This window comes from Littorina saxatilis, linkage group LG8, assembly GCF_037325665.1.
Source record: "Littorina saxatilis isolate snail1 linkage group LG8, US_GU_Lsax_2.0, whole genome shotgun sequence".
NCBI classification, from domain to species: domain Eukaryota; kingdom Metazoa; phylum Mollusca; class Gastropoda; order Littorinimorpha; family Littorinidae; genus Littorina; species Littorina saxatilis.
The window spans coordinates 12,616,043-12,640,730 of record NC_090252.1 but is presented as its reverse complement, the minus strand read 5'-3'; the positions used below and the strand labels follow the sequence as shown (position 1 = coordinate 12,640,730).

Sequence of the window (24,688 nt, the reverse complement as noted above, 5' to 3'; positions counted from 1 at the left end):
GAAATGCTTCTTTAAATGTTTACTGATGAAATTGAAAGCATGTGTCAAACTACTGGATCGGCTTTGGGATGCGCTTGTGAAGAAAAATGGTCCAGGAATTTGTCTCGTTGTATTTCTTTCCACTGACCGTACTGATCATATTCTAGACAATCATGCGTACAAAATACGGCGACATCGTATATGTTCCCAGGTCTGAATAAAACAAGCCAGTTTTGTCTGTAGGTGCTTTACAGAACGGCAAGGCAACATCCACCCACTGCGTATGCTTAGTCATAGTAGGAAACTGCACGGTCAAAGTTCTGAAGATTCAAATGAAATTGTGTCATTCAATTAACTTCAAATGTATGTGTATGTCACTTCTTTACTGCCCCCTTGAAGCTGTACGTTTGTTTTATGTTTCTGGAGGGAAAGGAAGCCTCTCTTTGAACGAAAAAGGCAAATTTGACAGCAAGCTGCATAGGCAATGAAGAAGAATTGAGATTGTAAGGACTCATACTTTTCATTACACAAATCGTTGAAGAAAAATGCCCCCCTCCCTCCCCCACAAAAAAGGCGTTTGGGAGGTACATGCTTAAGCCAGGGGGAGAAGGCTGCGCAACCCCTGTAACCCCCCCCCCCCCCCACCCCCGCCTTCCCCTAGTCCGGCCCTGCGGAGAATACTGGTGAAAACAAGATTCTCCGGAGAATGAGGTGTCTATCGAGCGGAGGATTGAAAAAAACAAACTGTTCTATTGTCGTTCTCCACGAAAAAGTTAACAACAAGCCGGCACTTTCACTGTTCAAGGGTTCACTTGCCGCCTGGTTGCTCCTACCTCGCTTTCCCTAGCTATCAACGAAAGGACCCATTTTTCGTCTTTCTATTCACGACGTTTTTTATTGACCTTTGGGAGCTCATGAGGGCTGCCATTTTGCTTTGTGTTGCTACTTACTGCATTTAGCCTGTACTGGGTCACATGCGGATCCAAAGCGACACAAATGCTCATTGCCGGTACAGCTTTCATCAATGTCAAGCCCTGTGGAAGACATCACGATAATACAAATGATGATGATAAGAATTAATTTTGACAATAATTCATTTTCTCGATTTGCTCTATACATCTCTTAGTGCACTGTGATGTCTCCATAACTTAACTAATAAATATATAATGATAATTTGGTAGAAGTGAAATGCCTTTGTCAACCAGCACTCATTACACCTTGCGAAGGACAAATCGGACATTCCTCTCACTCACCCCTAATCACACACACACACACACACACACACACACACACACACACACACACACACACACACACACACACACACACACTCACACACACACACACGCACGCACGCACACACACATACACACACACACACACACACACACACACTCACTCACTCAAACAACAATCATGCACACACAACGCACTCATACCAACATAGACACACAACCTTACGCAGATACACACACACACACACACACACACGCACACACACACACACACACACACACACACACACACACACACACACACACACACACACACACTCTTATCCCTCTTCGTGTGTACACGCAAGCACAAGACCAAGTGTGCACTGACAAGATTCATTTGAGAGTTCGCCGAGTTAAATAAGTTATTATACAAACACGCAGTATGCAGCATGCATCCTCCGAAAGCGGCATATGGCTGCAAAAATGACGTGATAGAAAGTGTCATACACGTGAATTCGGGACGGGACGGACACGGGTTAACTTTATGTGCAGACCCACAGACGGTATCCATCTCCCACCCCCTTGTCACCACAGTGGCACGTAAGAGACCTCGGTCATTCTGCCATAAGTGCAAAAGGCTGATACCACATAAACACGCATAATTCTTGTATATCTCATCCAAAGTCGGGTTAAAACCCGGAAACATGCCCCCAATTGCTTTGCCGTGAGGGCGTAAAACTTGAATTTTTCTCGTCATACATGTACAAACCCACTGTTTCCTTGAGTTTCAGCACAAGAACACACAAGAAGAAGAAGAAACTATCAATTGTGACGAAAACCAGAAAATAGGCCCAAGAAGATCTGAAAACCAGAAAATAGGTCAAAGACAGAGAAAAGATATATAAACAAGGATATAGGTCAAAGGGAGAAAATATGCAAACAAGAAAATAGGTCAAAGGGAGAAAATATGGAAACAAGAAAATAGGTCAAAATAGGAGAACAAAATACAAGAAAGTAGGCACACACAAACAGAGAAGAAAACAGCAAAATAGGCCCAAGAAAAAGAAGATTTAAGCACATGAAAATGGGTCAAAGAAAGGGGATTGTGTTTGTTTATTTGTTTGCTTAACGCCCAGCCGACCACGAAGGGCCATATCAGGGCGGTGCTGCTTTGACATATAACGTGCGCCACACACAAGACAGAAGTCGCAGCACAGGCTTCATGTCTCACCCAGTCACATTATTCTGACACCGGACCAACCAGTAGAAAGGGAAATGATATGAACACAAAGAAATGGGTCAAAGTAAGAGGGAAGAAATGATTACAAGCAAAACGGTCAAAGAAAAACAAAATTATTAACACAACAACAAATATTCAGACAAGGACATAATATAAACACACACAAAAAGAGGTCAGAGAAAGAGAGAAATATTATGAACACAAGAAGCGTCATCAGAGAATGAGAGAAGATATAACTACAAGACAATATATAGGTCAAAGAAAGTGAGAAGATATGATAACAACTATGCAAAAAGGTCATAAAAAATCTGAATTATGAACAAAACAAAAAAAAGTAGAATAGGAAGGGAGAAGATATGAACACAGGGAAATAGGTAAACGGAAGAAAGCAAAGATGCTAAAAAAAAAAAAGGGGAAAAATACAAACACAAGAAAAGACATCAAAGAAAGTGAAAAGATATTTATCATACATACGTGAGAGAGACACCCATGAGATAATAATCGTTCAAATCACACGTGTGCATATCATGTAAATGAGTTCATGTCAAGCAAGTCTGGCAGGGACCTGTTTTTTCCACTGCTGATGATGCCAAAGTCACCGAGACAAACGTCATTATAGAAGCAAAAATTGCGCTCGCTAATTACCCTCGATGAATCTGTAGAACTAACACGTCACGCCACACTTTCAGAGTGACGTTTCTTTGCTTTGACGTAAGAGATTGCACGAGGCTTTAGAAGAGATCTGGGTTCCAAAACAAGCGTCTTCAATTTAACTGCCTCGACTGCAAGACATTCTCAGTAAAATACACGTAAGTACAGTATGTAGGATAAACAGAATACTACATGGCTTGCTGTGTCGTACCGGATTTACACTCGTTGCTTTTTTTTTAATAATGAATAGCTCGCTTTCGCTCGCAGTTCAATATAAAAAAAAAATCGTGTAAATCTGGTACGGCACAGCAAGCCATGTAGCATTCTCTATGTACACACAGAAAAACACCAAAGAGAGGGAAATTATATCAACACAAGAACATAAGTCAAAGCAAGGGAGAAGACTCACTGCACGTGTCGCTGTCACAAACCCCTCCAGTGATGCATCCACTAGTCAATGTCCTACAGCTACTGCCGATGTTAATCTCTGAATAAATACAAACACAATACAAGAGTACAGTAGAATCGATATAACAACAACGCACAGCAAAGAACAATCAATACAACCACAATGCACAGCAAAGAACAATCAATACAACCACAATACACAGCACAGAACAATCAATACAACCACAATGCACAACAAAGAACAATCAATATAAACACAATGCACAGCAAAGAACAATCAATACAAACACAATACACAGCACAGGAGAATCGATACAAACACAAGAGAATCATTACAACCACAATGCACAACAAAGAACAATCAATACAACCACAAAACACAGTACAGGAGAATCGATATAAACACAATGCACAACAAAGAACAATCAATACAACCACAATACACAGCAAAGAACAATCAATACAACCACAATGCACAACAAAGAACAATCAATACAACCACAATACACAGCAAAGAACAATCAATACAACCACAATGCACAGCAAAGAACAATCAATACAACCACAATACACAGCAAAGAACAATCAATACAACCACAATGCACAGCAAAGAACAATCAATACAACCACAATACACAGCACAGAACAATCAATACAATCACAATACACAGCACAATAGAATCGATACAAACACAATACACAGCAAAGAACAATCAATACAACAGCAATGCACATCAAAGACTAATCAATACAACCACAATACACACCACAGAAGAACCAATGCAACCACAATACACAGCAAAGAACAACCAATACAACCACAATACACACCACAGAAGAACCAATGCAACCACAATACACAGCAAAGAACAATCAATACAACCACAATACACATCAAAGAACAATCAATACAACCACAATGCACAGCACATGATAATCGATACAAACACAGCACAACAAAATCCATATAACCACACAACAATCAATACAACCACGATACATAGCACAGAACAATCAATACAACCACAATACACAGCAAAGAACAATCAATACAATCACAATACACAGCACAATAGAATCGATACAAACACAATACACAGCAAAGAACAATCAATACAACCACACTACACACCACAGAAGAACCAATGCAACCACAATACACAGCAAAGAACAATCAATACAACCACAATACACATCAAAGAACAATCAATACAACCACAATGCACAGCACATGATAATCGATACAAACACAGCACAACAAAATCCATATAACCACACAACAATCAATACAACCACAATACACAGCAAAGAACAATCAAATCAACCACAATGCACAGCACAGAACAGTCAATACAACCACAATGCACAGCAAAGAACAATCGATACAAGCACAATCCACAGCACAGAAGAATCACAACCGTAAAATCCCTTGCAAACGCCCACCCCCCTTTCGCACAGATTTCGGGTAAAAGTAGGGGGTGGGCGTTTGCTAGTTGTACACCCCTTTGCAAGATACAGTGTCATCACATTTTCACGAGAGAGAAAAAAAAAGATACAACCATGTGATTTATGCAATTCTAATGAAAAATAAACACACCGTTTGTTTAAACAAATAAAAATAAACATTCTGTGATAAAAAACAAGAAGAAAAACGAAGAACACACGTGACCTTGATTCTTCTCATTCTTAGAATAAGTTCAGCACAATTCAGTTTTTTCTCTTGTTTAGAAATTATCCTCTTCCAAGTTTTCCATCACACCTAGGTCAACTTCTTAAGATCTAACTGGCGGTCCTTCAGACAACTTTCCTTTTTCCTTTTCTTTCCCGTATTGCTGTTTTGTTATGCCTCTGTGTTCCCTCCACTCTCTCATTCTTTTTTTGTCAACAGAAAACTCGCGGGCACATACGGAAACACAGCCTGCAGCTTCGTGTTCAGTATATCTCAGGGCTTTCAGTTTGTATGTCGCTGTATAGGATGTGTGCTTCGGCATGGTTGAACGTTACGTCGGTGTTCAAAACAAACCTCGTATCATCATTTGTGTTGTTTTGAGAAAAACGAAAAAAACTGAATTAACAAGAAGAGCAAACGCTCGATCGAGTCACTTTCGCAGTTCTGAATATTATATGAGGCATCAGATGGACAGGAAGAAATTGCTATTCACAACACAATGAGTCACGTTCACATAAAATTTGAGCCCGGTCACTTTTATAGTTTCCGAGAAAAGCCCAACGTTAAGTTGTGTGTTGCCGAACAGAAAAGGCTAGTTATCTCCCTTGTTTTTCTGATAACGTTCGTAAAAGGCTACAGATGTAAATACTTTGATGTAAAGAATAATCCTACAAAGTTTCAATCACATCCGATGAACTTTGTCAAAGATATAAAATGTCTAATTTTTCCTTTGACGCTGACCTGTGACCTTGAAAAAGGTCAAAGGTCAACGAAACCATCGTTAAAGTGTAGAGGTCATTGGAGGTCACGACTAAACAAAATATGAGCCCGATCGCTTTGATAGTTTCCGAGAAAAGTCCAACGTTAAGGTGGTGTCTACGGACGGCCGGCCGGACGGCCGGCCGGACAGACTAACACTGACCGATTACATAGAGTCACTTTTTCTCAAGTGACTCAAAAAATCACAAAACCAAATTCCAATAATTATTGCATGGATCTTTGTGATGCCAGAAGTGGGTTCCTGGTAAGAAATTAAGAATTCGTGGTCAGATGAAGCCGTCACGCTCCAATGATTGTTGATACGAGCTTTTCTCACAAAACGGTGCCCCAAAAAGTGTGGAGATGCGTGGTTTGTAGGGTAACAGTTTGTGTAAGAATACATGTTTTCTGTATTGATGAGACGCAAAATTGTTCACTTTTACACACACATACACACACACACACACACACACACACACACACACACACACACACACACACACACACACACACACACACATATATATATATATATATATATATATATACACACACACATACACACACACACATACACACACATGCACGCACGCACATTAATTATGCACGCACACAATCATTATGAATGTGCACAAATCGTAGATAAAGGAGGCCGACCGTCTTAAAACTAATTTAAAAAAAAACCGGGGTGGGCGTTTACTAGGCAGTGACCCATCTGCACAACTTTTGGCCAGCAGTGGGGGGTGGGCGTTTGCTAGGGTTTTTACGGTACAAGCACAATGCACAGCACAGAACAATCAATATAAACACAATGCACAGCAAAGAACAATTAATACAACCACAATACACAGCACAGAAGAATCAATACAAGCACAATACACAGCACAGAAGACTCAATACAAGCACAATACACAGCACAGAAGAATCAATACAACCACAATACAAAGAACAGAAGACTCAATACAAGCACAATACACAGCACAGAAGAATCAATACAACCACAATACACAGCACAGAAGACTCAATACAAGCACAATACACAGCACAGAACAAGCAATAAAGCACAATACACAGCACAGAACAATCAATACAACCACAATACACGGCACAGAAGAATCAATACAACCACAATACACAGCACAGAAGACTCAATACAAGCACAATACACAGCACAGAAGAATCAATACAACCACAATACACAGCACAGAAGACTCAATACAAGCACAATACACAGCACAGAACAAGCAATAAAGCACAATACACAGCACAGAACAATCAATACAACCACAATACACAGCACAGAAGACTCAATACAAGCACAATACACAGCACAGAAGAATCAATACAACCACAATACAAAGCACAGAAGACTCAATACAAGCACAATACACAGCAGAGAAGAATCAATACAACCACAATACACAGCACAGAACAAGCAATACAAGCACAATACACAGCACAGAACAATCAATACAACCACAATACACGGCACAGAAGAATCAATACAACCACAATACACAGCACAGAAGAATCAATACAACCACAATACACAGCACAGAACAATCAATACAACCACAATACACAGCACAGAAGAATCAATACAACCACAATACACAGCACAGAAGACTCAATACAAACACAATACACAGCACAGAAGAATCAATACAACCACAATACACAGCACAGAAGACTCAATACAAGCACAATACACAGCACAGAAGAATCAATACAACCACAATACACAGCACAGAAGAATCAATACAACCACAATACACAGCACAGAAGAATCAATACAACCACAATACACAGCACAGAAGAATCAATATAACCACAATACACAGCACAGAACAATCAATACAAGCACAATACACAGCACAGAACAATCAATACAACCACAATACACAGCACAGAACAATCAAGACAACCACAATACACAGCACAGAACAATCAATACAACCACAATACACGTCACAGAAGAATCAATACAAGCACAATACACAGCACAGAAGACTCAATACAAGCACAATACACAGCACAGAAGAATCAATACAACCACACTACACACAGAAGACTCAATACACGCACAATACACAGCACAGAAGAATCAATACAACCACAATACACAGCACAGAAAACTCAATACAAGCACAATAAACAGCACAGAAGAATAAATACAACCACACTACACAGCACAGAAGACTCAATACAAGCACAATACACAGCACAGAAGACTCAATACAAGCACAATACACAGCACAGAAGAATCAATACAACCACAATGCACAGCACAGAAGAATCAATACAACCACAATACACAGCACAGAAGAATCATTACAACCACAATACACAGCACAGAAGAACCAGTACAACCACAATTCACAGCACAGACGAATCAACACAACCACAATGCACAGCACAGAAGAATCAATACAACCACAATACACAGCACAGAAGACTCAATACAAACACAATACACAGCACAGAAGAATCAATACAACCACAATACACAGCACAGAAGAATCAATACAACCACAATACACAGCACAGAAGACTCAATACAAGCACAATACACAGCACAGAAGAATCAATACAACCACAATACACAGCACAGAAGAATCAATACAAGCACAATACACAGCACAGAAGACTCAATACAAGCACAATACACAGCACAGAAGAATCAATACAACCACAATACACACAGAAGACTCAATACAAGCACAATACACAGCACAGAAGAATCAATACAACCACAATACACAGCACAGAAGACTCAATACAAGCACAATACACAGCACAGAAGAATCAATACAAGCACAATACACAGCACAGAAGACTCAATACAAGCACAATACACAGCACAGAAGAATCAATACAACCACAATACACAGCACAGACGAATCAACACAACCACAATGCACAGCACAGGAGAATCAATACAACCACAATACACAACACAGAAGAATCAATACAACCACAATACACAGCACAGAAGAATCAATACAACCACAATACACAGCACAGACGAATCAACACAACCACAATGCACAGCACAGGAGAATCAATACAACCACAATACACAGCACAGAAGACTCAATACAAGCACAATACACAACACAGAAGAATCAATACAACCACAATACACAGCACAGAAGACTCAATACAAGCACAATGCACAGCACAGAAGAATCATTACAACCACAATACACAGCACAGAAGACTCAATACAACCACAATACACAGCACAGAAGAATCATTACAACCACAATACACAGCACAGACGAATCAACACAACCACAATGTACAGCACAGGAGAATCAATACAACCACAATACACAGCACAGAAGAATCATTACAACCACAATACACCGCACATACGAATCAACACAACCACAATGCACAGCACAGGAGAATCAATACAACCACAATACACAGCACAGAAGAATCAATACAACCACAATACACAGCACAGAAGAATCAACACAACCACAATGCACAGCACAGGAGAATCGATACAACCACAATACACAGCACATACGAATCATTACAACCACAATACACAGCACATACGAATCAACACAACCACAATGCACAGCACAGAAGAATCAATACAACCACAATACACAGCACAGAAGACTCAATACAAACACAATACACAGCACAGAAGAATCAATACAACCACAATACACAGCACAGAAGAATCAATACAACAACAATACACAGCACAGAAGACTCAATACAAGCACAATACACAGCACAGAAGAATCAATACAACCACAATACACAGCACAGAAGAATCATTACAACCACAATACACAGCACAGACGAAGCAATAAAGCACAATACACAGCAGAGAAGAATCAATACAACCACAATACACAGCACAGAACAAGCAATACAAGCACAATACACAGCACAGAAGACTCAATACAAACACAATACACAGCACAGAAGAATCAATATAACCACAATACACAGCACAGAACAATCAATACAAGCACAATACACAGCACAGAACAATCAATACAACCACAATACACAGCACAGAAGAATCAATACAACCACAATACACAGCACAGAAGACTCAATACAAGCACAATACACAGCACAGAAGAATCAATACAACCACAATACACAGCACAGAAGACTCAATACAAGCACAATACACAGCACAGAAGAATCAATACAACCACAATACACAGCACAGAAGAATCAATACAACCACAATACACAGCACAAAAGACTCAATACAAGCACAATACACAGCACAGAACAATCAATACAACCACAATACACAGCACAGAAGACTCAATACAAGCACAATACACAGCACAGAAGAATCAATACAACCACAATACACAGCACAGAAGAATCAATACAACCACAATACACAGCACAGAAGACTCAATACAAGCACAATACATAGCACTATACAATCAATACAACCACAATACACAGCACAGTACAATCAATACAACCACAATACACAGCACAGAACAATCAATACAACCACAATACACAGCACAGAACAATCAATACAACCACAATACACGTCACAGAAGAATCAATACAAGCACAATACACAGCACAGAAGACTCAATACAAGCACAATACACAGCACAGAAGAATCAATACAACCACAATACACAGCACAGAAGACTCAATACAAGCACAATACACAACACAGAAGAATCAATACAACCACAATACACAGCACAGAAGAATCAATACAACCACAATACACAGCACAGAAGACTCAATACAAGCACAATACACAGCACAGAAGAATCAATACAAGCACAATACACAGCACAGAAGAATCAATACAACCACACTACACAGCACAGAAGACTCAATACAAGCACAATACACAGCACAGAAGACTCAATACAAGCACAATACACAGCACAGAAGAATCAATACAACCACAATGCACAGCACAGAAGAATCAATACAACCACAATGCACAGCACAGAAGAATCAATACAACCACAATACACAGCACAGAAGAATCATTACAACCACAATACACAGCACAGACGAATCAACACAACCACAATGCACAGCACAGAAGAATCATTACAACCACAATACACAGCACAGAAGACTCAATACAACCACAATACACAGCACAGAAGAATCAATACAACCACAATACACAGCACAGAAGACTCAATACAAGCACAATACACAGCACAGAAGAATCAATACAAGCACAATACACAGCACAGAAGAATCATTACAACCAAAATACACAACACAGACGAATCAACACAACCACAATGTACAGCACAGGAGAATCAATACAACCACAATACACAGCACAGAAGAATCATTACAACCACAATACACAGCACAGACGAATCAACACAACCACAATGCACAGCACAGGAGAATCAATACAACCACAATACACAGCACATACGAATCATTACAACCACAATACACAGCACATACGAATCAACACAACCACAATGCACAGCACAGAATAATCAATACAACCACAATACACAGCACAGAAGACTCAATACAAGCACAATACACAGCACAGAAGAATCAATACAACCACAATACACAGCACAGAAGAATCAATACAACAACAATACACAGCACAGAAGACTCAATACAAGCACAATACACAGCACAGAAGAATCAATACAACCACAATACACAGCACAGAAGAATCATTACAACCACAATACACAACACAGACGAATCAATACAAGCACAATACACAGCAGAGAAGAATCAATACAACCACAATACACAGCACAGAACAAGCAATACAAGCACAATACACAGCACAGAACAATCAATACAACCACAATACACGGCACAGAAGAATCAATACAACCACAATACACAGCACAGAACAATCAATACAACCACAATACACAGCACAGAACAATCAAGACAACCACAATACACAGCACAGAACAATCAATACAACCACAATACACGTCACAGAAGAATCAATACAAGCACAATACACAGCACAGAAGACTCAATACAAGCACAATACACAGCACAGAAGAATCAATACAACCACAATACACAGCACAGAAGACTCAATACAACCACAATACACAGCACAGAACAATCAATACAACCACAATACACGGCACAGAAGAATCAATACAACCACAATACACAGCACAGAAGAATCAATACAACCACAATACACAGCACAGAAGAATCAATACAACCACAACACACAGCACAGGAGAATCAATATAAACACAATGCACAGCAAAGAACAATCAATTCAACCACAATACACAGCACAGAACAATCAATACAACCACGATACATAGCACAGAACAATCAATACAACCACAATACACAGCAAAGAACAATCAATACAACCACAATACACAGCACAGAAGACTCAATACAAACACAATACACAGCACAGAAGACTCAATACAACCACAATGCACAGCACAGAAGAATCAATACACGCACAATACACAGCACAGAAGAATCAATACAACCACAATACACATCACAGAAGACTCAATACAAGCACAATAAACAGCACAGAAGAATCAATATAACCACACTACACAGCACAGAAGACTCAATACAAGCACAATACACAGCACAGAAGACTCAATTCAAGCATAATACACAGCACAGAAGACTCAATACAACCACAATGCACAGCACAGAAGAATCAATACAACCACAATACACAGCACAGAAGAATCAATACAACCACAATACACAGCACAGAAGAACCATTACAACCACAATTCACAGCACAGACGAATCAACACAACCACAATGCACAGCACAGAAGAATCAATACAACCACAATACAAAGAACAGAAGACTCAATACAACCACAATACACAGCACAGAAGAATCAATACAACCACAATACACAGCACAGAAGACTCAATACAAGCACAATACACAGCACAGAAGAATCAATATAACCACAATACACAGCACAGAACAATCAATACAAGCACAATACACAGCACAGAACAATCAATACAAGCACAATACACAGCACAGAATAATCAATACAAGCACAATACACAGCACAGAATAATCAATACAACCACAATACACACAGAAGACCCAATACAAGCACAATACACAGCACAGAAGAATCAATACAACCACAATACACAGCACAGAAGACTCAATACAAGCACAATACACAGCACAGAACAAGCAATACAACCACAATACACAGCACAGAAGACTCAATACAAGCACAATACACAGCACAGAAAAATCAATACAACCACAATGCACAGCACAGAAGAATCAATACAACCACAATACACAGCACAGAAGAATCAATACAACCACAATACACAGCACAGACGAATCATTACAACCACAATACACAGCACAGACGAATCAACACAACCACAATGCACAGCACAGAAGAAACAATACAACCACAATACACAGCACAGAAGACTCAATACAAGCACAATACACAACACATAAGAAGCAATACAAACACAATACACAGCACAGAAGACTCAATACAAGCACAATACACAGCACAGAAGACTCAATACAAGCACAATACACAGCACGGAAGAGTCAATACAACCACAATACACAGCACAGAAGAATCATTACAACCACAATACACAGCACAGACGAATCAACACAACCACAATGCACAGCACAGGAGAATCAATACAACCACAATACACAACACAGAAGAATCAATACAACCACAATACACCGCACAGACGAATCAACACAACCACAATGCACAGCACAGGAGAATCAATACAACCACAATACACAGCACAGAAGAATCAATACAACCACACTACACACAGAAGACTCAATACACGCACAATACACAGCACAGAAGAATCAATACAACCACAATACACAGCACAGAAAACTCAATACAAGCACAATACACAGCACAGAAGAATCAATACAAGCACAATACACAGCACAGAAGAATCAATACAACCACACTACACAGCACAGAAGAATCAATACAACCACAATACACAGCACAGAAGACTCAATACAAACACAATACACAGCACAGAAGACTCAATACAACCACAATGCACAGCACAGAAGAATCAATACAACCACAATACACAGCACAGAAGAATCAATACAACCACAATACACAGCACAGAAGAATCATTACAACCACAATACACAGCACAGACGAATCAACACAACCACAATGCACAGCACAGAAGAATCATTACAACCACAATACACAGCACAGAAGACTCAATACAACCACAATACACAGCACAGAAGAATCATTACAACCACAATACACAGCACAGAAGACTCAATACAAGCACAATACACAGCACAGAAGACTCAATACAAGCACAATACACAGCACAGAAGAATCAATACAACCACAATACACAGCACAGACGAATCAACACAACCACAATGCACAGCACAGGAGAATCAATACAACCACAATACACAGCACAGAAGAATCATTACAACCACAATACACAGCACAGACGAATCAACACAACCACAATGCACAGCACAGAAGAATCAATACAACCACAATACACAGCACAGAAGACTCAATACAAACACAATACACAGCACAGAAGAATCAATACAACCACAATACACAGCACAGAAGAATCAATACAAGCACAATACACAGCACAGAAGACTCAATACAAGCACAATACACAGCACAGAAGAATCAATACAACCACAATACACAGCACAGAAGAATTATTACAACCACAATACACAGCACAGACGAATCAATATAACCACAATACACAGCACAGAACAATCAATACAAGCACAATACACAGCACAGAACAATCAATACAACCACAATACACAGCACAGAAGACTCAATACAAGCACACTACACAGCACAGAAGAATCAATACAACCACAATACACAGCACAGAAGACTCAATACAAGCACAATACACAGCACAGAAGAATCAATACAACCACAATACACAGCACAGAAGAATCAACACAACCACAATACACAGCACAGAAGACTCAATAAGAGCACAATACACAGCACAGAAGACTCAATACAACCACAATACACAGCAACGAACAATCAATACAACCACAATACACAGCACAGAACAATCAATACAACCACAATACACAGCACAGAACAATCAATACAACCACAATACACAGCACAGAACAATCAATACAACCACAATACACGTCACAGAAGAATCAATACAACCACAATACACAGCACAGAAGACTCAATACAAGCACAATACACAGCACAGAAGAATCAATACAACCAAAATACACACAGAAGACTCAATACAAGCACAATACACAGCACAGAAGAATCAATACAACCACAATACACAGCACAGAAAACTCAATACAAGCACAATACACAGCACAGAAGAATCAATACAAGCAAAATACACACAGAAGACTCAATACAAGCACAATACACAGCACAGAAGAATCAATACAAGCACAATACACAGCACAGTAGAATCAATACAACCACACTACACAGCACAGAAGACTCAATTTAAGCACAATACACAGCACAGAAGACTCAATACAAGCACAATACACAGCACAGAAGAATCAATACAACCACAATACACAGCACAGAAGACTCAATACAAGCACAATACACAGCACAGAAGAATCAATACAAGCACAATACACAGCACAGTAGAATCAATACAAGCACAATACACAGCACAGAAGACTCAATACAAGCACAATACACAGCGCAGAAGAATCAACACAACCACAATGCACAGCACAGGAGAATCAATACAACCACAATACACAACACAGAAGAATCAATACAACCACAATACACAGCACAGAAGAATCAATACAACCACAATACACATCACAGAAGAATCAATACAACCACAATACACAGCACAGAAGAATCAATACAACCACAATACACAGCACAGAAGAATCAATACAACCACGATACACAGCACAGAAGACTCAATACAAGCACAATACACAGCACAGAAGAATCAATACAACCACAATACACAGCACAGAAGACTCAATACAAGCACAATACACAGCACAGAAGAATCAATACAACCACAATACACAGCACAGAAGACTCAATACAAACACAATACACAGCACAGAAGACTCAATACAAGCACAATACACAGCACAGAAGACTCAATACAACCACAATGCACAGCACAGAAGAATCAATACAACCACAATACACAGCACAGAAGAATCAATACAACCACAATACACAGCACAGAAGAATCATTACAACCACAATACACAGCACAGACGAATCAACACAACCACAATGCACAGCACAGAAGAATCAATACAACCACAATACACAGCACAGAAGACTCAATACAAGCACAATGCACAGCACAGGAGAGTCAATACAACCACAATACACAGCACAGACGAATCAACACAACCACAATGTACAGCACAGGAGAATCAATACAACCACAATACACAGCACAGAAGAATCATTACAACCACAATACACAGCACAGACGAATCAACACAACCACAATGCACAGCACAGGAGAATCAATGCAACCACAAAACACAGCACAGAAGAATCATTACAACCACAATACACAGCACAGACGAATCAACACAACCACAATGTACAGCACAGGAGAATCAATACAACCACAATACACAGCACAGAACAATCAAGACAACCACAATACACACAGAAGACTCAATACAAGCACAATACACAGCACAGAAGAATCAATACAACCACAATACACAGCACAGAAGACTCAATACAAGCACAATACACAGCGCAGAATCAATACAAGCACAATACACAGCACAGAAGAATCAATACAACCACACTACACAGCACAGAAGACTCAATACAAGCACGATACACAGCACAGAAGACTATATACAAGCACAATACACAGCGCAGAAGAATCAATACAACCACAATGCACAGCACAGAACAATCAATACAACCACAATACACAGCACAGAAGAATCAATACAACCACAATACACAGCACAGTAGAATCAATACAACCACACTACACAGCACAGAAGACTCAATTTAAGCACAATACACAGCACAGAAGACTCAATACAACCACAATACACAACAAAGAACAATCAATACAAGCACAATGCACAGCAACTAAGAATCAATACAACCACAACACACAGCACAGGAGAATCAATATAAACACAATGCACAACAAAGAACAATCAATACAACCACAATGCACAACAAAGAACAATCAATACAACCACAATGCACAGCAAAGAACAATCAATACAAACACAATACACACAGAAGACTCAATACACGCACAATACACAGCACAGAAGAATCAATACAACCACAATACACAGCACAGAAGACTCAATACAAGCACAATACACAGCGCAGAATCAATACAAGCACAATACACAGCACAGAAGAATCAATACAACCACACTACACAGCACAGAAGACTCAATACAAGCACGATACACAGCACAGAAGACTCTATACAAGCACAATACACAGCGCAGAAGAATCAATACAACCACAATGCACAGCACAGAAGAATCAATACAACCACAATACACAGCACAGAAGAATCATTACAACCACAATACACAGCACAGAAGAATCAACACAACCACAATGCACAGCACATGAGAATCAATGCAACCACAAAACACAGCACAGAAGAATCATTACAACCACAATACACAGCACAGACGAATCAACACAACCACAATGCACAGCACAGGAGAATCAATACAACCACAATACACAACACAGAAGAATCAATACACGCACAATACACACAGAAGACTCAATACACGCACAATACACAGCACAGAAGAATCAATACAACCACAATACACAGCACAGAAGACTCAATACAAGCACAATACACAGCGCAGAATCAATACAAGCACAATACACAGCACAGAAGAATCAATACAACCACACTACACAGCACAGAAGACTCAATACAAGCACGATACACAGCACAGAAGACTATATACAAGCACAATACACAGCGCAGAAGAATCAATACAACCACAATGCACAGCACAGAACAATCAATACAACCACAATACACAGCACAGAAGAATCAATACAACCACAATACACAGCACAGAAAAATCATTACAACCACAATACACAGCACAGACGAATCAACACAACCACAATGCACAGCACAGAAGAATCATTACAACCACAATACACAGCACAGAAGACTCAATACAACCACAATACACAGCACAGAAGAATCAATACAACCACAATACACAGCACAGAAGAATCAATACAACCACAATACACAGCACAGAAGACTCAATACAAGCACAATGCACAGCACAGAAGAATCAATATAACCACAATACACAGCACAGAAGACTCAATACAAGCACAATACACAGCACATACGAATCAACACAACCACAATGCACAGCACAGGAGAATCAATACAACCACAATACACAGCACAGGAGAATCAATACAACCACAATACACAGCACAGACGAATCAACACAACCACAATGCACAGCACAGGAGAATCGATACAACCACAATACACAGCACATACGAATCATTACAACCACAATACACAGCACAGACGAATCAACACAACCACAATGCACAGCACAGAAGAATCAATACAACCACAATACACAGCACAGAAGACTCAATACAACCACAATGCACAGCACAGAAGAATCAATACAACCACAATACACAGCACAGAAGAATCAATACAACCACAATACACAGCACAGAAGACTCAATACAAGCACAATGCACAGCACAGAAGAATCATTACAACCACAATACACAGCACAGAAGAATCAATACAAACACAATACACAGCACAGAAGACTCAATACAAGCACAATACACAGCACAGAAGACTCAATACAAGCACAATACACAGCACAGAAGAATCTTTACAACCACAATACACAGCACAGACGAATCAACACAACCACAATGTACAGCACAGGAGAATCAATACAACCACAATACACAGCACAGAAGAATCATTACAACCACAATACACAGCACAGACGAATCAACACAACCACAATGCACAGCACAGGAGAGTCAACACAACCACAATACACAGCACAGAAGAATCATTACAACCACAATACACAGCACAGACGAATCAACACAACCACAATGTACAGCACAGGAGAATCAATACAACCACAATACACAGCACAGAAGAATCATTACAACCACAATACACAGCACAGACGAATCAACACAACCACAATGTACAGCACAGGAGAATCAATACAACCACAATACACAGCACAGAAGAATCAATACACGCACAATACACACAGAAGACTCAATACAAGCACAATGCACAGCACAGAAGAATCATTACAACCACAATACACAGCACAGAAGACTCAATACAACCACAATACACAGCGCAGAATCAATACAAGCACAATACACAGCACAGAAGAATCAATACAACCACACTACACAGCACAGAAGACTCAATACAAGCACGATACACAGCACAGAAGACTCTATACAAGCACAATACACAGCGCAGAAGAATCAATACAACCACAATACACAGCACAGAAGAATCAATACAACCACAATACACAGCACAGAAGAATCATTACAACCACAATACACAGCACAGACGAATCAACACAACCACAATGCACAGCACATACGAATCAACACAACCACAATGCACAGCACAGAAGAATCAATATAACCACAATACACAGCACAGAAGAATCAATACAACCACAATACACAGCACAGGAGAATCAATACAACCACAATACACAGCACAGACGAATCAACACAACCACAATGCACAGCACAGGAGAATCGATACAAACACACGAGAATCAATACAAACACATCACAACAAAATTATATAACCACACAACAATCAAAACAAACACAGTACAGGCAATACAACCACAATGCAAAGCAAAGTATGGTCAATACAACCAGACCACACATCACAATTAATTTACATATTACTTACTCCGAATCACATATATGCATTGACTTGGTCTTGGATGTTTATCGTCTGAAAAATCCGCATGCTGTCAAGCTAACCCATATATGCCCAACAATTATGTTCAAACAAAAATTGCTTGTTTGCATGGCATTTAGTCTATACATGACCTATTTCATACTCATTTGGAGTAAAACTTTGAAATTAGTGATCCAGAAGACAAAACGTTACCATGGGACTAGAGGGTAGGGGTTTTCTTACTGTCTCACATTACATAGAAAAGCAAAAATGACAGATGATCTGAACTTTTATTGAAATAGAATCATTCAAGATAACATAAACAAGTCACACAACTGAATTTTGAGCATATGTTGCCTTTGATAAATGGGAAATAAACTGTTCATTCTAACATTTTTGTACAGCATGAAACAAACTGTGAACACAAATCGACGTTTCGTTTCTGACTCTGGAAACAGTCGGTGGCTTTTGTCTATTTGACTTCAATTCATGAAGAAGAATAGAGTGTTGCAGTCGTGGTTCACATACGTTAAAGAACATTATTTAGTGTAATATCGCCGGAAGCATCGGTCATGAACCCCGACCTTGCATTTTGAGCAACGGTGCTTGGTCTTCTTGCCGCAAGCTCCGCAATCTCAGTTGTGTTGGCAATAATTCCACCAGATGGTCCCGTTTGTCCAGAAACGTGGCCTCTTGGACGGCCAGGTGCTGCATAGTGTGAAGCGCGGCCAAGGTAGACCCTGACAACTCGCCTGCGGATGGCGAGAAGATCCAGCGGGTTGTTCTTTGCAGCCTCAGTTGCTCGGTACAGATGCCACACCTGTTGGATACAGACGTCTAGGCCGTAGGCAAAGATGGCCCACCACCACTTCTTCGAGCGTATGGCAACCCTGTACTTGCCAACGTTCTGATGAGTGCGATCAACACCTCCCATGGCTTGGTTGTAGTGGCGAATCAGGAAGGGCTGTGGGAGTTGAACTTGCCTGGACTCTGACCTTGACCACCTCTTTGCCACCTGAAGTGGATGTACCCCAACCTTGTTTGAGACGACGTTCACGATATTGTTGTCGTTCCATCGCATACAAATTGTTTTTCCACACTTACTCTTTCATCTGAAGAACTGTCGATGTCAAGTTCATAAGGAGGCCTGGGTTTATTTGTCTGCCGTTGACTCTGCCTGCGCTCAGTGGAAGTTGCAGTAGTGGTCCGAGAGGTCGAGGGTGCATTCTAAAAACCGCAATAAACATATAACAAGTCGCGTAAGGCGAAAATACAACATTTAGTCAAGTAGCTGTCGAACTCACAGAATGAAACTGAACGCAATGCCATTTTTCAGCAAGACCGTATACTCGTAGCATCGTCAGTCCACCGCTCATGGCAAAGGCAGTGAAATTGACAAGAAGAGCGGGGTAGTAGTTGCGCTAAGAAAGATAGCACGCTTTTCTGTACCTCTCTTTGTTTTAACTTTCTGAGCGTGTTTTTAATCCAAACATATCATATCTATATGTTTTTGGAATCAGGAACCGACAAGGAATAAGATGAAAGTGTTTTAAAATTGATTTCGACAATTTAATTTTGATAATAATTTTTATATATTTAATTTCCAGAGCTTGTTTTTAATCCAAACATAACATATATATATGTTTTTGGAATCAGAAAACGATGGAGAATAAGATGAACGTAAATTTGGATCGTTTTATAAATTTTTATTTTTTTGTACAATTTTCAGATTTTTAATGACCAAAGTCATTAATTAATTTTTAAGCCACCAAGCTGAAATGCAATACCGAAGTCCGGGCTTCGTCGAAGATTACTTGACCAAAATTTCAAACAATTTGGTTGAAAAATGAGGGCGTGACAGTGCCGCCTCAACTTTCATGAAAAGCCGGATATGACGTCATCAAAGACATTTATCAAAAAAATGAAAAAAACGTTCGGCGATTTCATACCCAGGAACTCTCATGTCAAATTTCATAAAGATCGGTCCAGTAGTTTAGTCTGAATCGCTCTACACACACACACACACACACACACACACACACACACACACGCGCACGCACGCACGCACGCACGCACATACACCACGACCCTCGTCTCGATTCCCCCCTCTACGTTAAAACATTTAGTCAAAACTTGACTAAATGTAATTAGAGAGAGAGACAGACAGAGACAGAGACAGAGAGGCACAGAGGGAGGATTGGACGTTGGATTGATAATTACACTACAGATAACCCTAGATTACTGTTTTACACAAGCGTATGTCCAATCTTATTCTTTCTTCATCTGAAGACCTGTCATTTTCGGGTTCATTAAGTGGCTGGCGTTGACCATTCCTGACAACTGTGGCAGAAGCAGGCGCCCGCAACTGACGGCCATTGAGGTTGGAAACTGTCCTTTCCCCGTCTTCTTCTCTGCTGTCTTCATCAGTGTCCTCAGTCACAGGAGGTGGCGCAATGAAGACAGAGGCTTCCTGGACACGGCTGTCATCTTCCAGCATTGATAAAACTTCGTTGACATTATAGAGTCTGGAAGACAAGAAAAGCAAATCCTTCTTTGTATGTGTTAACAAACCCACCCCTCTCGTGCCCACGGTCCAATATATGGGACGGCACTTCAAACACTCACAGATGCAAGCAAAACTTGTTTTTTTAAACAATCCGCGAAATCCATATTCAGATAACATCATTATCTCCATTATTTATTCTTTGTTTGATATATAAAAGTCCTTGGTAAAGAAAATAACAACTTACCTTTTACTGCTTGCCAATCTGCTCATCAATTCAGACCAAAACATGCAAATGGCTGCACCTGTGTGAAACGGTAAGAGAGATACATCCCGTTCAATACGAACACTGGACACACGTAGCCTCCCTTGATATGTCTGGGGAATGAAAACCACTTTATTGGGTTCATTTAATTTATAATCTCCACTAAAAGATAGCGTCCCATATTTGGGACGGTGGGCACATATGGGTTAAGGGAAGCAACCCTTTAGAAAAAAAAAAACACTGGCTCGGTGAGTTAGTCAGATGGTTTGTCTGCGGGGTATGTCTCTCCTGCCCCAGGTGGCGCTGCTGCCAACTACCGGTGTGAACACACGTGGTCGTATCATACGACTTGTTCAGCTCAGCGGATCAGGTCGTCGGAATTTTCGCTCTGGTTTGTTTGTTTGTTCGTTCATGGGTTGAAACTCCCACGGCTTTTACGTGTTAGACCGTTTTTACCCCGCCATTTTGGCAGTCATACGCCGCTTTCGGAGGAAGCATGCTGGGTATTATCGTGTTTCTATAAGTATAACCCACCGAACTCTGACATGGATTACAGGATCTTTTTTCCTGCGCACTTGGTCTTGTGCTTGCGTGTACAAACGGGGGTTTTCGGACACCGATGAGAGTCTGCACACAAACTTGACTCTGAGAAATACATCTCTCGCCGAACGTGGGGACGAACTCACGCTGACAGCGGCCAACTGGATAGAAATCCAGCGCGCTACTGACTGAGCTACATCCCCGCCCTTCGCTCTGGTGATTTTTACATTTAGTCAAGTTTTGACTAAATGTTTTAACATAGAGGGGGAATCGAAACGAGGGTCGTGGTGTATGTGTATGTGTGTGTGTGTGTGTGTGTGTGTGTGTGTGTGTGTGTGTGTGTGTGTGTGTGTGTGCGTGTGTGTGCGTGCGTGTAGAGCGATTCAGACCAACTACTGGACCGATCTTTATGAAATTTTTTATGAGAGTTCCTGGGATTGATATCCCCGAACGTTTTTTTCTTTTTTTCGATAAATGTCTTTTCGTGAAAGTTGAGGCGGCACTGTCACGCTCTCATTTTTCAACAAAATTGGTTGAAATTTTGGTCAAGTAGTCTTGGACGAAGCCCGGACTTCGGTATTGCATTTCAGCGTGGTGGCTTAAAAAATAATAATATTAATGGATTTGGTCATCAAAAATCTGAACATTGTAAAACAAAACAAAAATTATAAAACGATCAAAATTTACTTTTTATCTTATTCTCCATCATTTTCTGATTCCAAAAACATATAAATATGTTATATTTGGATTAGAAATAAGCTCTGAAAATTAAAAATATAAAAATTATTATCAAAATTAAATTTTCGAAATCAATTTAAAAACACTTTCATCTTATTCCTTGTCGGTTCCTGTTTCCAAATACATATAGATATGATATGTTAGGATTAAAAACACGCTCAGAAAGTTAAAACGAAGAGAGGTATAGAAAAGCGTGCTATCCTTCTCAGCGCAACTACTAAACCGCTCTTCTTGTAAATTTCACTGCCTTTGCCATGAGCATGAGCGGTGGACTGATGATGCTACGAGTATACGGTCTTGCTCAAAAATTGCATTGCGTTCAGTTTCATTCTGTGAGTTCGACAGCTACTTGACTAAATGTTGTATTTTGGCCTTGCGCGACTTGTTGCCTTTGCCTTTGAGCAAGAGATTTACATGTCGCCTGCCCGTCTACTTTGTTTGTTTGTTTAACGCCCAGCCGACCACAAAGGGCCATATCAGGGCGGTGCTACTTTGACATATAACGTGTGCCACACACAAGAGAAAAGTCGCAGCACAGGCTTCATGTCTCACCCAGTCGCATTATTCTGACACCGGACCAACCAGTCCTGGCACTAACCCCACAATGCCAGACGCCAGGCGGAGCAGCCACTAGATTGCCAATTTTAAAGTCTTAGGTATGACTCGGCCGGGGTTCGAACCCACGACCCCCCGATCACGGGGGGGACGCCTTACCACAAGGCCAA

General features: G+C 40.1%; 1 protein-coding gene across 1 annotated transcript in view; it reads right to left on the bottom strand.

Annotated features, from left to right (window-relative positions):
• Positions 1-24,688, bottom strand: part of LOC138972810 (multiple epidermal growth factor-like domains protein 6) — a gene marked incomplete at its 5' end in the record, with an annotated part of 348,682 nt that overhangs the window by 255,360 nt on the left and 68,634 nt on the right. Inside the window, 2 exon segments of the mRNA XM_070345474.1 lie at positions 930-1,013; positions 3,497-3,574. Of these exon segments, the coding sequence (XP_070201575.1) occupies positions 930-1,013; positions 3,497-3,574 (162 nt within the window).